Genomic DNA, 14,410 nt, shown 5'->3' with positions numbered 1-14,410 from the left:
CACGGAGCCGCCGCAGGTACCGGGGCAGCTCGGAAGCCATCAGATCTGCCTGGCACACGTGAGCCTGGGATTCAGCCACAGCAGGGCTCTGCTGCTGCTCGGGCAGGACCTGCTCCTGCAGGCCCCATCTCTCTGCCAGCTCACTGGGTAGAGGCCCAGCAATGGTGATAAAATTCTGAGCCAATTCCCCATCTATGCCAAGGCTGAGAGAAACCAACAGAAGGAGGATGACTGTCTTACAAATCAGCTCCATTTCTGAGCCTTGCTTCAGAAACAACTACTCCACACTACTTATACACCAGTAAAAGTAATATTTAACTGAAATGATCTGTTCCATAGATAAATGTTCTCTGAATTAGCTGACACTGGAATAACAGACCAGGACTTTCACTGTAGATAAAAAGACATAGATAAACACAAAAATCACTTTCCATCAGCTGGAGAAAGGTCATGTGAAAACATTTTCTGAGATATTTACGTTTCCCTTTAAATATCAGCTGACATTTGCTAATATTGCCTCCCATTTGGAGGAAGATGAAATAAATAGATAAACTTTCCCTCTCTTTTTGGCCTTTTCAGCTTTAGAAGAATCCCAGCACAGCTCTGGATGCAAAAACCAACAAAAGCAGTGTTATCTGCGTGGCTGGGGCTGGGTCCACCACAGCTCAGGGCATGCAGGGCAGCAGGAGGCACGTTTGTGCTCTAATCCTGGGTGGATAAAGGAAATCTGAGATGTGGCACCTCACCCAGCTGGAAAAGTGACTCTGATATTAATTCAGGCAGCAGCAAGAGTGTGCTTCCTCCTGCCCAAAAACATCCAGGAATTTTAGTCTCAATTTTTTGCTTTTCCACGTCTAGCTCAGCTCTTCTGCATTCCAGTACAGCAGAACTGAAGGGCTGAGAACAGTTTTAAACCAATTAAACACAAAATTCTACATACCTATGAAATGTTGGTTCTATCTCAGACTTAATTATTTTTTTAATAACCAAAATTTTGTCTAAAGCTTATCTGCAACCATCTGGGCAAGTTATTGCTGTTACTCCAACTTTATACAGGGACTGTAATTTGTGTACTTTGACTCTATTTGACTCCCAGATGATTTTTTTTCAGGAAGCCCTAAAGAGCTCACTATAACATTCTGCTGAGTGTTCTGAACAAGTTCCCTCAACTCTGATGTCTGAACAGCAAGTTTAAAAATTAACTTTACAGCACCACCTGGTGCTTACTTTTCAGTAGAGTTGCATTAACTCAGAGAAAACACCTCTCAGCCTACAGAACTGGGGAAAGAAGCAGAAAAAATACTTTCTCCTACATGAAGAGTATTTATTTTCAAACTAAAATTGAGAGGAGGGGAGGGGGAAACATAATGAAGGCCAAACGTCTTCCTATTGTTATTTTGAAAGCAAAGGAACAATATAGAATAACATGAAAGTATTGTTGCAGATGAGTGGCTATTTTTAATGAAATGTAGAATTTACCAAAATGTAGTTTATGAAAGAAATGAGTGAAGAAGCTACTGCAGTTGGAGTTAGTGCCCAATGATGGGGTAGTGCTGATGACAAATATTTATTATTCCCTCTACTCCTTAAATAGAACTGTTATTTTTAATGACATGCTTAGTTAGACCAAGGTGTAACTCTTGAAAGCTGGGAGAGATTAACAGGAAAAGAATACTGTCTTACAAACCAGCTCCATTTCTGAGCCTCCCTCAGAAACAGTTATTTCACACTATTTCTAAATAAAATATATAACTTTGATCTCTTTCATGCATTACAAATGTTTCAGAGGTGCTGGTATCCAGGAAACAAGACAAATATTCAGGTATTTTAAATTCTTAATAGATAATTTAATAATCGTGTAGTTTACAGTAAAAAAATTTGAGAGTAGAAATTCAAGCAAAGTTTTCTTATAGAAAGATCCTCAAATAGGTTTACAAATATAGTCTTAAAAATCCCTCACAAATGGTGGCAGTTTTAAATTCACTTACAAGTCAAGACATTCATCAAGGTAGGGGTTTCTGCCCTGCTGACTTAAAGCCTTGCTTTGGGGTTGGTTATTTGCTATTTTCTACTTGATATATGCAACAGGAGCCTGCACATCTTTAGTCCATCTAAAAAGAAAGAGAAGCAATCAGTTTCTCATTGTCTATTACAGGAAGTTAAAAAAAACTTCTTAAAAAAGAGCATCACTCATCCAGGAAATTTAGTCTTCCTTAAGACACTAAACATTTAGATCACTATTTTTTTCAGCCTCAAGTGACAGGCATAGAAAACAGCAATCTCATGTGTGAGTAACAACAAACCCACCCCCAAACATTTAATGAGCTTTTATTTATGTTAATAAGAAAAACAGTAAAAACCTATAGCATAAAATGCCTACTCAAGAAGAACAATGTAAAATTAATCTTTTTTAAAATAGAAACATCTACATAGCTTGATGATGAAAAAAGCTATTGGATGATTCTCCTCTGCATCCAGATGATGGCACTGAAATTCAGAGCTAACAGTGGAACTAATACATGTGTGTGATGTCTTTAAAAGCTTTCCAGGTGTGCTCAGTGTAAATGAGAAATCACATATTACTGACCACACTCTGGCACAGTCATAGGAATTTAAGGAATTAGCCACACAGCAACCCCTGCAAGAAAAGAATGCATTTTCCAGCTTGTAGCCAGTGAGCTCTACAATGCCATTCTCAGCCCTCAGTCCTCCAGCAGATAGTTGGGGTTGACAACCAGGTATGGATCATCATCAAAAGTCTCCTCCTCTCTGGATCCTCTCAGTCCTGACTGGGACAGTTCGATCAGAATGTGGTCCTGCAACACACAAAGAGTTGTGTTAAAACAAGGACAGAGAGGTTTGTTTGTACTCTTTGAAAGGCATTTTTATATTGGTAGGACCTCTTATTAATTACTTAACCCTTTTAATTGTGAACTCCCTCTAAGAGATTCTTAAAAACAGCATTCAGGGAAATCACTCCTATGTTGTATTCTTTCTGGGAACTTTCCAGCCTAGTGCTTTCCAGTGTAATGGTTTTGTGTCTTTAGAAGTGAAAACTAATTTATTTTGTCATACTTTTTCCTCCAAAATGCCCTTGTACCCCTCTGACTTAAGGCTATCCATTGAATACAAGAGTTAATTGTATTTTTGTATCCTAATGTATAACAATACTATAGAAATACAGAAAAATATTACACTTCTATAGTGACTGAGTATAGCACTTTGAACGTTTACTTATACACATCTCTAATTTATTTCAATGTTTTTTTCTGTAATAGGTGTTAAATAAAGAAGGCATTTATACTGTATCAATCAATGGAAGAACAAAACAGATTTCTCCAAACAGGAATGTATTCTATTAAAAATGAAACATTTCAATAGATAAGTTACAACCCTATATAAGTCAAAACCCTTTTTCACTACGCACACATCTCTATACATACATAATGTGTAAGTCGGTGAATGACTCTCTCTATGATCTTCTTTTTATTAATTAGTTCTTCTTCAGATTCAATTTCAGATTCAATTTCCTTTAGATACCAATTAATAAGTTCACTCCTCTTTAGTGCTGCATCGTCCTCTTCTGCAGAAAAAATAACTTGCATAAACACAGCAGCAGTAAACTACCACTCAAACCATAGGAGAAAAGGATTTACACATTAACATTCGCAATGCTGAAGAGAGAAACATACTTTTAAAAATGTTTAGGAAAGGTCAGACGTAAGGGTTTTTTTCTTAAAGCACCATATTTTGCACAGGAGGGTGCTGTGTCATGGTTTAATTGGAGATAATTAGATTGAGAATGGAAGCTTTTGGTTCTATGCTTTCAATTCGCTTCCAAATCCCATCAGCCTTCAGCTTCAAGAAAAACCAGTCACAAGGACTAATACACCTTTCCTCTAAGTAAGGGCTAAAGAAAAACCACTGTCACACAAAGCCAGGAGTCATCCTTCTTACATGTACTCACATTTGAACAGACACTGTCATCTCCACACCCTTCCAAAAGCTTTGCAGCTTTAGTATCTGCCATGAGACAACTATTGCATTTCACTGCAGGAGTAGCCTCATGGCAACTGAAATATTTTAGCTTCTGAAGAACTTATTTAGCCATTTGTTTAAGACAGGCTGTGGTTGTTGGCATGCATTAAAGCTCCTGCTCCAGTTTTCACTGCTGCAGATTCTTCTAGCTTGGCTACACCATTGTGTACTACGAATCCTCTTCCTGCTCTCCTCTGCTGACACGCTGCTCAGCTTAATAGGTTTTGATAAATGACTAAGGTAACAGAGCTAGAAATTCCAGGAAGTCCTATTTCCATCACCAGATGTACTGTCACATGAGCATGGTGTAGACCTGACCTGACAAGTTTGTTGTCTCAACAAGAGTGAAAATCCCATGTACAACATCAAGAGATGCAGTAACAATTGCTCCCTGAAGTCAGGGTCTGCCTTCTTTGCAGAAATTCTTACCTTCCTCTGCTCTCCTGAGGTGCAGCACCAGGAGATTAGAAATACGTCTGTACTCAGAGAAGCCCAGCCTGAGAGAAGCTTTGGGTGCAGCATCCTTGCTCACATCCTCAGAATGGCCATTGATCCCATTCACAAGACCATTGACCCCAGCTGGAGCTTCTGCCTCACCTGTTTGGACACATGCCCACGTTTAAAGCTGCAATATTTTTTAGCTATTTAATACTCTGAGCCACTGAAAAGCCTTTGGTGACCAACCAGATGAGTTGCTGAAAGAGGCTGAAGAAGCAAGAGAGTTAAGAACAGGAGCCCAGATTTCTAGAGCTCATTAGATGAGAAACTGAAGAGAAGCAAGCACATGCTCAATTCAAGGTAAACTGTAAAGACTGGAAGGACTTTCCCCTTTGAAAAATAATATAAGTAATTTACCATTGACTCCATCTTGGTCCTCTTGATCCTCCACTTGCTGTTCATCATCTTGGTCTAAATTGACATCAGGAGTCTCAACTCTAATGATGGACTTATTTAAAAGCCTGAAAGCTTCCTTCACATGTTTTGGGTGAACCTCAGGAAGATTTGAAAAAAACAGATATTAAATAGGCACAGGAGCGCTTCTTGTTTTCAAACAGCTTCACAGACTCATCTCTGATTCTGACAAAGGGATTTTCTACACATCTCAGCTGATTAATCCCAAGCAGTAAATACTCTGCAAGCTAAATTATATCCCACTACAAGTACTCCAAGGTCATGCAAGGTTATGGAGGGAAAAGCAGCCTGATTAATCTTTCAGGATTTAGCAATCATGTGGAGTCGATAAATTTTTTACTAAGCAAAAAACATTTGGGAGAAAGATCAGTGGAGCAAGAAACATGAAAGAAATGGGTCTGAACAAAGACAATATGAAAGAAAGAGAGATGTAATTAATGATACTCTCCTCCAGAACTGAAAAGCAAAAACCAGAAAAATCATCTGTAGCTGAGCCATAACCTAAGAGCTATCTGTTTCTTTATAAGCTGAATTTCATTTAAAAGAAACCAAAGGGTGCCCCTTACACAACCAGCAAGCAGGGTTCCATCCCTGCATGTGTCATATAACCTCCAATTGACATTTCAAAAGGCCTGCTGGGTTTGAAAGCAAGGACTAGAGGGGCAGTAATCACACTACAGTTAACAGCCAGAACAATGTGCTTTTCAGCAGTGGCTGATGTGAGCAGGAGCTCAGATCACACATACAGCTACTCTTGTGGAGGTCCAGATACTTTGGTGAACTTTGGCTTTTCAGATTGCAAACGGAAGAGAGCCAAGAGACTACAAACTGTGAAAGATCAGGAAAGAAACTTCCAACAGCCATGGTTGACAGTAGTTGGTGACTGTCATGATTTGACAGGTAGGAGGCTGAGTGCTGACACAGCTGTGATACAAAAATCATGCAAGCTCTCAGTCTGGACTAGCTGACATTCATTTTAGAAGTCATCCCTTAAAAACAGTGTTGCTGGCATATAGACTCAGACTGAGTACGACCACGACTCAAGCTCTCCTCCTCACCCACAGGACTATGTTCAATATCACAGTCAAACAGCAAATGCACAACTCCCCCACAATTCCATGAACATTTACCCAGACCTCCATCAGGCCCCTGATACCTCATCACAGCAGTGCATGCGGGCCATGGCCTCAGACAGGCGGATCATGCTCTCCAGCTGCCTCACTGTGATCCTCCAGGATGACTTGGTCACTCCAGAGCCATCGCGCTGCCGCAGCCGCTTGTACTGCTCCACTATGAAGTCCTCAGACTCCTTGGATATCTGTGTGCCATCAAACAGAGTGCCAGGAGTTCCAGTGGTCAGAGTATTAAAGCTTTTTCTTCTTGCATTAGATTGGAAGTGCAGAGCCTTTGCTGTACTGGCTGCTGCTTTCATCTGAAATATTCTATGCTATGCACATACTCTACAGAAGTATAATGGCAATCACATTATGTTGAAATTGTGTTGTAATAATGATTAAACCTATCAATGACAATGACATTACAGCAAGTACATAGCTGCATTAACCATTTTAGAGCAGATTTTTTAATCATTTCTATTTTTCTCTTCTACTGAGTTGTTTCCAGACATAATTAATGTCTGTCCCTACTAGATTGTTCTGTTTATAGACTTATGAAAAATCCAACACACAGCCCTTCCAAGTTGCTACTTGGATAGACCCAAAAAAATCTGTAGTTAGACCAGTTTCCCATGTTCAGTATTTTACCAAAAAGCAAAGAAATAGAGGCACAATACCCTTTTAAAATAAAGACATAAACTGATTAAGCAGTAAGTCAATATTAACTACAAAAAACTCTGCAGCAGCCATGTTGAATAACCCATGCCTGTGAGGTATGAGAAGGCCATGAAGTCATCCCTCAATTGTTCTACACAAAGGTTAAGAACTGCCATGAAGTATAAGAATCTCAGCTGGGCTGACTGGATTTCTGGAGTTTAGGAGCACCAGGTTCCAAAATACACTCTGTTTCTAGGTAATAACCTGAGTTTATGGCTCCTTCCTTGAAAAAACACAACCCCAAGTGTCTTGATGTTTGTTAGAGAAAAGCCTACTGCAGAGCAACTGTTCCCTTGGACCTCCTCAGACAGAACAACTGTTCCACAGTTTTAATAAGTAAAATTACCTTTGGTTTAAACTGTCTTGCAAACAGCAGATACCTTCTGATATCATCCAAGGAATAGACACGGTCAACAGACTCCTCCACTCTGGAGTGCAGATCCACGATGCGCCGGGCAATGGCGTAATCTATCACCTGGGACATTGGGGCTGCGTCAGCATCGCTTGCACAGCGCCAGCCAAAGAGCAAAACAACACTTCTATTCTTCCTGCCCCTATTTACTTGTAATCCTCATGGCACAGCTACCCCTTTCCTTTCCAAACTCTCTGCCAGGAGGGCCAGGAAAATGCCCTGGGAAGGGCATTTAATACAAGGAAACATAGCAGAGGAGGGATAAAAGGCAGTTTTAGGATTTATAACCTCTTGGAACTCTCCTGGGTTACAAGTTAGCCAGAGAACAGGCAGAAAGCAGCACTTTGCAGTGTGGGAACTTCCTTCCTTTTCAGCCTGCTCTGTCTCTCTCATCAATTCCTTCTCAATCAGATAATCACTATGAGCAGAACAGTGGCTGAACCAACATTAATCTCTGGATCTCATGCATTCCCAAGGCAAATGCCACATAGACAGGTGGCAGCAGTCTCAGCCTTAGTGACCAGCCATTTGTAAAAATGACTAATGGTGTTAAGTTTGCGGGTCAAACCACTACAGGATGAGAAGGCAGTATCCTTGTACTCAGCAGAGTGCGTTCAAATTTGTACTGCCAGCTTTTAGCTGCACAGGCAGAGCAGAAAAGCAGGAGCAAGACACTCCCATGAGATTTGCTTCACTCAAAGTTGCAGAGGGCCACCAAGATGGTCAGTGGGCAGGAGAACGTGAGGTATTAAGAGGCTAGAAGAGCAAGGTCTGTTCAGCTTGAAAGGAAAAGCAACTGCTTTACTGGCTAGCATAGATGTGATGAAGCCAAATAGTCCTTGGATAAGAGGCAACTCACATGAACTGAATCATGAGAAATTCTGATTAGATATAAAAGTTAGTATTTTCAAACACTAACAATGAGAGTTGTCACACATTGCAGGGGCCTGGAGAGACTGCAGAATCTCCGTCCTTGGAGGTACTGAAAACTCACCAGGTCAGGTCTTGGCAAACTGTTCTCAATGATCTGAGTGCAAGGTTAGACTAGAAACCTCCAGGGATCATTTCTGACACAAACTATTCTATAATTCCTTAAAATTACCTCATTACACTCATCCACAAGGATGAAGAAGAGATCAAAGCGGGACATGATGGGAGCTGACAGGTTGATATTTTGTTTCAGTGACTTGGATCTGTCATAGCGGCCACCAACTGGGTTTGCTGCAGCCAAAATGGAGGTCCTGGCATTCAGAGTAGCCTGACAGCGGGAAAAAATAAATTTTAAAAATCTGTATCTGTGACCACTTCCTAAACCAACTCATGGCAACCCAAATGGGTTAGCATAGCACCTTTTAGGTGGAGTTCAACTCAGGTATTACAACAATCACCCCTCAAAAGCACCCAAACTCCACTAACAAGCCCCTTCTAACCAGGTCTCTGCCCCAAGACACAGTTTGATGATCAATATTGAAACATTGCCACACTCTTGCCAATAATACTGAAACAAGCCCTGAAAATTGCTTTTCACAAGATCCTGTTTTTCTACAAACACACACCGTTCTGTAACCATTTTTGGGGTTACTTCAAGGTTAGGCTTTTCCCATTTTCTGTTTCTTGTTCACTACTTTTTAATTCTCAGTAACATTTCTGACCTTCTTTGGGTATGTGTCACAAAAACTTTGCAACAAGTGATCTCTGTCCTGCCACAGTGAGGCAGCTGCAGAGGTTACCTGAAGATTTCACCTGCAGGTGAAGCCACATCAGTACACATAACAAACTGAGGTGATGCTACAGACTACACAGAGGAGTAGTGCAAGCTACCTTCACTCCAGCTTTGGTAATGGATATTGTCTGCTGTTCCATTGCCTCATGAATGGCTACTTGATCCCGCACCTCCATCTTGTCAAATTCATCAATGCAACAAACACCCTGCAGCAGAAAAATGAAAATAACTGACCCAGAATCAATCACTTATGAAACAAGCATCACTAAGACAATTTAGGGCTCTCTGTCATCAATCAAACTCCTTCTAGGGATGCAGGAACCTCTCGCCTTCCTAGACTCACGTTATCTGCCAGCATCAGTGCTCCAGCCTCAATGACAAATTCGTGGGACTCCTCATCTTTCACCACAGCCGCCGTCAGACCCGCGGCGCTGGAGGCTTTGCCACTGGTGTACACAGCACGGGGGCTGAACTCATCCACGTGCCTGTGGAAAAGAGGAATAAGACCTCCAGTTTTTAAATGTGCAATTAATTTGTATTTTTAATAGTCAACATCCTTTGAAAATATTTGGAAATTTGTATGTTGAGTTTGTTTTAGCCCTGCTCAAATACTTCACTCACATCCACACAATCTCTGGAAATATTCTCAAATATTTTACTTCCCTTTCCTACAATTAACACAGAAAAAGGCACAGTGCACATTGGACAATAGTTAAAGGTTTTAATCTTACTTTAGGAATTGACTCTTGGCTGTACTTGGATCACCAACAACACAGACATTGATGTCCCCACGCAGTGAAGTGCCTTCTGAAGTGGTCTTGGGAACTCCTCCAAAGAGCATCAGCAGGACCCCACGTTTTACTTCATCATTACCTGCCCCAGAAAAGACATTAAACTAAACATCAAAAAAAACCACCACAATTTTCCTATTTAAAGAAATCCTCCATCCCGCCAGAATTTTAGAGCATTTGGACACTTCTGCTCAGAAATCACCTATTTGCTAAGCATCCACTAAAACCTGTAGGGATCAGTAGCAGAACACCTGACATCAAACCCAACCCTTTAGATTGGGCTTGCAGGCCATAATGATTAAACACCACAAATACTCAAAAAATAATTTTTCCTCTTCTAGCACAACCAGTGCTGAGGGGGAGTTTGTGGTAGCTGGCACAGGGCTTTCAACCTTTCCCAAAAACTACAGAGATAGCAAAAGGAATTAATTAATATTTACATAAGTGAAATCTTCCCTCTCTAAGGCCACAAATGGATTCCTACCATGGATAGTGGGGAAGAGGCTGGTGCACAGATTATGGTAGAGGTTCTTATCTTGGCTCATTTCAAAAACCTTTTCCCACTCTTTCACAGACATTTGGTTTTTAATGCTTTCTGCAGTCTGTTCTTCATCTCGGAGCTCTTTTCCACCAAACTAAAACAAGGAAATAAAACAGCATTAAAAGTAGTAACAGAGTCACTAATGAATGTGAGCACTGCAGACAGGTCACAAAAACTTGCTCTGAAATCTAGATGGAACACATTCTGAAAAACTGCCCTTAGGCTGAGTAACCTCATTACCTTATACCTTTAAAAACCAATACCCTATTTCCTAGCAGGCAAAATCAATGGTGTAACTTTAGTTAGTGAGAAAATCCCAAGTGGGTTGCTTGTACAGAGATTAAAAAAAGAGTAAAGCCAATATCACTTCCTTTGACTAAAATTGTCTTTGTAAGCATTCTTACATTAACTGGAACTTCCAAGGTCTTTTGATGCTCTGAAGTGGGGCCAGAAACTTCTACTCCCAGAACATACCAGATGCTCTTTTTATCCTATGTAATGGTGATGCTGTTAGCAGAATGATAGGTTACAGTACCACACTATGCCAAAACCCAGCTGGAGTTAGTATTACTCATATTGCAGTAACATCACAAGATGTCACTTGATAAACCAGAGGGAACAAAAAGGATCCCTGTCTTTCCTGCGACAAAATGCAGCAATAGGATTTCCTGGAAGAAAAGGAAATGCTGCAGAAATGGACAAAAGCTGAATGGAAATACATGCGCCAGTTAGCTGTTTAGAACAAACTGTAGCACTGACAAATAATCATATCTGTGAGAAATGCTATGAGCAACAAAGACAAGAGAATAACTTTGCTATGTAGATTCAACGAGAATACAAAGACAGTCAAACCAACGCAGAAAGGTGGCACACACGCACACTTAAAGCTTTACCCATTCCTGCTCCCTAATTTGAATGAAAACCATACAGAACAAAAACCACCAACACCTTTCAATCTCTTTTCTCTGCAGACTCACCCGTGGGTTTGTGGGCGCCACGTAACAAGCCAGAAAGACGAGTTTATAGGAGAGCTCCCGGACGCCGAGGGCGCGCAGCCCCCGGATGCCTTCGGTTTCGTAGCCCTCTGTCCCCGTCACCCGCGAGCCGGTTTCTGCACGTAACCCTGCCAGGGAAACGGGAGTCAGGACAGCGGCTCCCAGCACGGGAAGGACGCCCCATGGAGGTTGTGAGTAGCAGCAAACCTGGTGTGGCAAGCTGGGATACGTCAGGCACGACAATCAGTGAGCCGGTGAAGTCACATTTGTCACCCGCCTGGGCGGATTCCACGGCCTCCGCGCGCAGGATCACCTCCAGGCTGCGCGGGATGCTGCCGCGTGGCAGCTCGCCCTGCGTCTCCTGGATGCGCACCTGGCACGGAGAGAAGCTTCAACACTGAGCACCTCACCAGGTCTCAAACTGCTTCCAAAGCTACACTGCTGACACGTGTGTGAAACAGCATCTGACTGCTGCCATCCACGTCAATCCCTCTCACAATAAAACACACAACCAAAAATCCCCTCACTAATCAGCATCTAAGGAGCCTTGGAGCAGCTACAAGGGCCAAGTGACAATTCTGAAAGGTAACTTGAAAATTTCAGTTAATGCCGCTGACATAAAATACAGCTGTGGGATGTGAAGTGTTGAGGATTTGTCAGAGTAAATCAACCTGGAAGAGCAACACACTGCAGATACCCATAAGCACCTCTTTTCATACTTGTACAAAGCAGCTACATCAGATGTGTTGGCAACATGAGACTAACTCTGGCTCAAATATGTGGGGTTTCAGTGGCTTACTAAGACAATAAATGTCACACCAAAAAACTAATAATTTCCTGTTCTTAAACATTAGTCTTCCAGAGATAGGAAGAAACCATTTGCATAAATTGCAATGCCTTTTCCTTAGTTTTTTTCTTGACATTGACAGAACAATTAACCATCTTCAATGCACAGAAGTACAAATAACACCTTCCAACTACCACAGGAACATCATCAGTTGTCATCACCCCTGTACCTTTTGGAAATCAACAAATCTTGATTTGTTTGTGTCCAGCAGGAAGCTCCTTCTGTTGGCACAGACTGGGTTTCTGCAGATGTTTGGCTGGGTGTATTTGAACTGCTGCTCCACATCTTTGATCACTGTCTGGCAGTCGAGACACAGGAAGGTTCCACTGACCAGCTCTGGATGGACGGGGTGGGTACGAACCACCTGCCCACTGATGCGCAGCAAGGAGCCAATTTTTGCTGAAGTCAGTTCTCGAATTCTGTTTAATGCAGAAATTCACAAGGATTAAATTACTGAGTTGACAATTTTAGGCCCAGGGTACTAAGATACAATACAGTGTCACTGTGACTAAACAACTGCTGTAACAAACAAAAGAAACAAAACTTACTAGAATATATTCTCATTTTATGATTTTACATAAACTTTTTGATTAATACTAAAGGTCAAACATGCAAAAGTTACATCACTGGTACTTCAAAAGCAACACATGCTAATTTTTTTTTTAACTAGAGAGGCTACACTTGTTTGTGACACATGATGAATTTAACTATCTGAGTGTGATTTACAATGAAAAACTGGGTCAAAAAACCTCCTGCACAAGATCAGGAAACTTTGTCACAACTGTACTGGCCATATACACATTTCACATTACATAACCAAAACATTTTCAGCATGTTTTGACATGTTTTTCCCTGGTAGTAAAACAGCAAAAGTTTCTGGAATTAATAATCATTTTACTTGTGTCTGGTAGGCAGGTCCTGGAATGCAACATAAAAATCCTTGTTTGCAGGAACATTTCCGTGGTCTCTGGCAAAAGCCTTTGTTGCTCGACACAGGTATGGATATACTCTGAAATATGGGAAAAAAAGTTCACATTTTAGAGAAGCTGTCAAAATGCCTTCTCTGCTTTAGATTACATTAGTGGCTTGTAACAGATTTCCAGGTTCTGGCTTTTAATCCTATGTTGTATAACCCAAAAAACACACAATAAATATGCTAAATGTGAGATCATTGCATAATAATGTTATTTGTACTATTGTTTGAAAATAGACTTTTCAAAGTCTCATTTTATGACTTTTATCCTTAAGAAATATATCTTCAAAATGAGTGACCAATTCAATAAGATATCACCACAGCATGACATTTTAGCGTTTATTCTGTATTCTCATACTGACTACCTACTTCTTTACCACAATAAATGCAATTATCTGGTTAACTCGTGGTTTCCAGAGAGGAATCCACTGAGAAATGTTCTAGCCCGTAAAAAAATAAAGTCTTAACTATTAGAGTTTTCAGGATGCAGAAAGAAGATAAGCCTCTTACTTTTTTACATAAAAGCAAGACATTATGGGCCTGAGACTCCAGCAGAACGCAGCTTTACCCGAAAAAAAACCCACTCTACATTTCACCTGTAAAACTCCTCCTGAATAGTGGTAGAGAGCTGCTGATTGAACTGCTCCAAATCTGCAAAGCTGACGATCAATGTGTTCCGCTCTGGCCGGATCAGCTCCTCAGCATCTCGCAGGTACTTGACCTCCCCATCGCTGTTCTGGAACCTGAAAGTGATGCAGGAAAACGCTTCACAATCACACAGCAGGCAGCAAGTGAATACTTCTGAGTTCAGGAGAAAAGACAGAGGAAAGGATCACTCACATTCAGGCATCTCACAGTCCCTTGCAAAGCCCTTTTCCAACAGTATTTCTTCTTCCACCCCCTTGCTATGTCTGCTCTATTCACACCCTAGCACAGACACACCGGATTTACATTTCATATAGCAGTAGAGTTGTCCCAGTGCCAGACAAAATTTTGTTTAAGGTTTAACAATGACTCTGCACCAGCAAACAACATTTAGTTTCCCCCGGGTGATGTTAATAGTTTCCTTATTTGATGCGGATGGGCCCCTCAGGAGAAAAACGCAGGGAGCCAGATGTATTAATGTCTAACACCCAGGCTGTGGGACGAGTTTTCACTACAGCTGTGACAAAATTTTGTTAAAATGGATAAAATGCATCTAAAACCCCCATATAATTATAGAACAGTTTGGTTTAGAAGGGATTTTAAGATCGTCTCTTGTCCCTGCAATGGCAAGGACACCTTCCACTAGACAAGGCTGCCCAAAGCCACATCCAACCTGGCCTTGGATGCTTCCCAAGTTCTCT

At 41.2% G+C, this 14,410-nt stretch overlaps 1 protein-coding gene across 1 annotated transcript; it reads right to left on the bottom strand.

Annotated features, from left to right (window-relative positions):
• Positions 1 to 1,817: 1,817 nt before the first annotated feature.
• MCM6 (minichromosome maintenance complex component 6) lies at positions 1,818 to 14,410 on the bottom strand. Its single transcript, XM_031057369.1, has 17 exons — positions 14,328 to 14,410; positions 13,661 to 13,807; positions 12,990 to 13,100; positions 12,261 to 12,510; positions 11,452 to 11,617; positions 11,227 to 11,372; positions 10,193 to 10,343; positions 9,649 to 9,790; positions 9,261 to 9,402; positions 9,016 to 9,123; positions 8,297 to 8,452; positions 7,129 to 7,257; positions 6,107 to 6,268; positions 4,894 to 5,029; positions 4,468 to 4,635; positions 3,444 to 3,583; positions 1,818 to 2,816 (listed from the first exon to the last, which is right to left on the bottom strand). The coding sequence occupies exons 1-17, from the start codon at positions 14,375 to 14,377 to the stop codon at positions 2,703 to 2,705; spliced, it is 2,418 nt and encodes an 805-aa protein (XP_030913229.1). The 5' UTR covers positions 14,378 to 14,410; the 3' UTR covers positions 1,818 to 2,702.

Source organism: Geospiza fortis, unplaced genomic scaffold, assembly GCF_000277835.1.
Source record: "Geospiza fortis unplaced genomic scaffold, GeoFor_1.0 scaffold112, whole genome shotgun sequence".
NCBI lineage: Eukaryota > Metazoa > Chordata > Aves > Passeriformes > Thraupidae > Geospiza > Geospiza fortis.
This window is presented reverse-complemented; position numbering and strand designations above follow the sequence as displayed.

Bases quoted from the DNA above. Each gene is read 5' to 3' on its own strand.
- MCM6 (XM_031057369.1), bottom strand. From the start codon at position 14,377: ATGTGGCTTTGGGCAGCCTTGTCTAGTGGAAGGTGTCCTTGCCATTGC. The intron at 13,101-13,660 runs GTGAAATGTAGA...CCCATATTTCAG, and splicing joins ATTCAGGAGGAGTTTTACAG to AGTATATCCATACCTGTGTC. The intron at 11,373-11,451 runs GTTTGCTGCTAC...TTTCCCTGGCAG, and splicing joins ATCCCAGCTTGCCACACCAG to GGTTACGTGCAGAAACCGGC.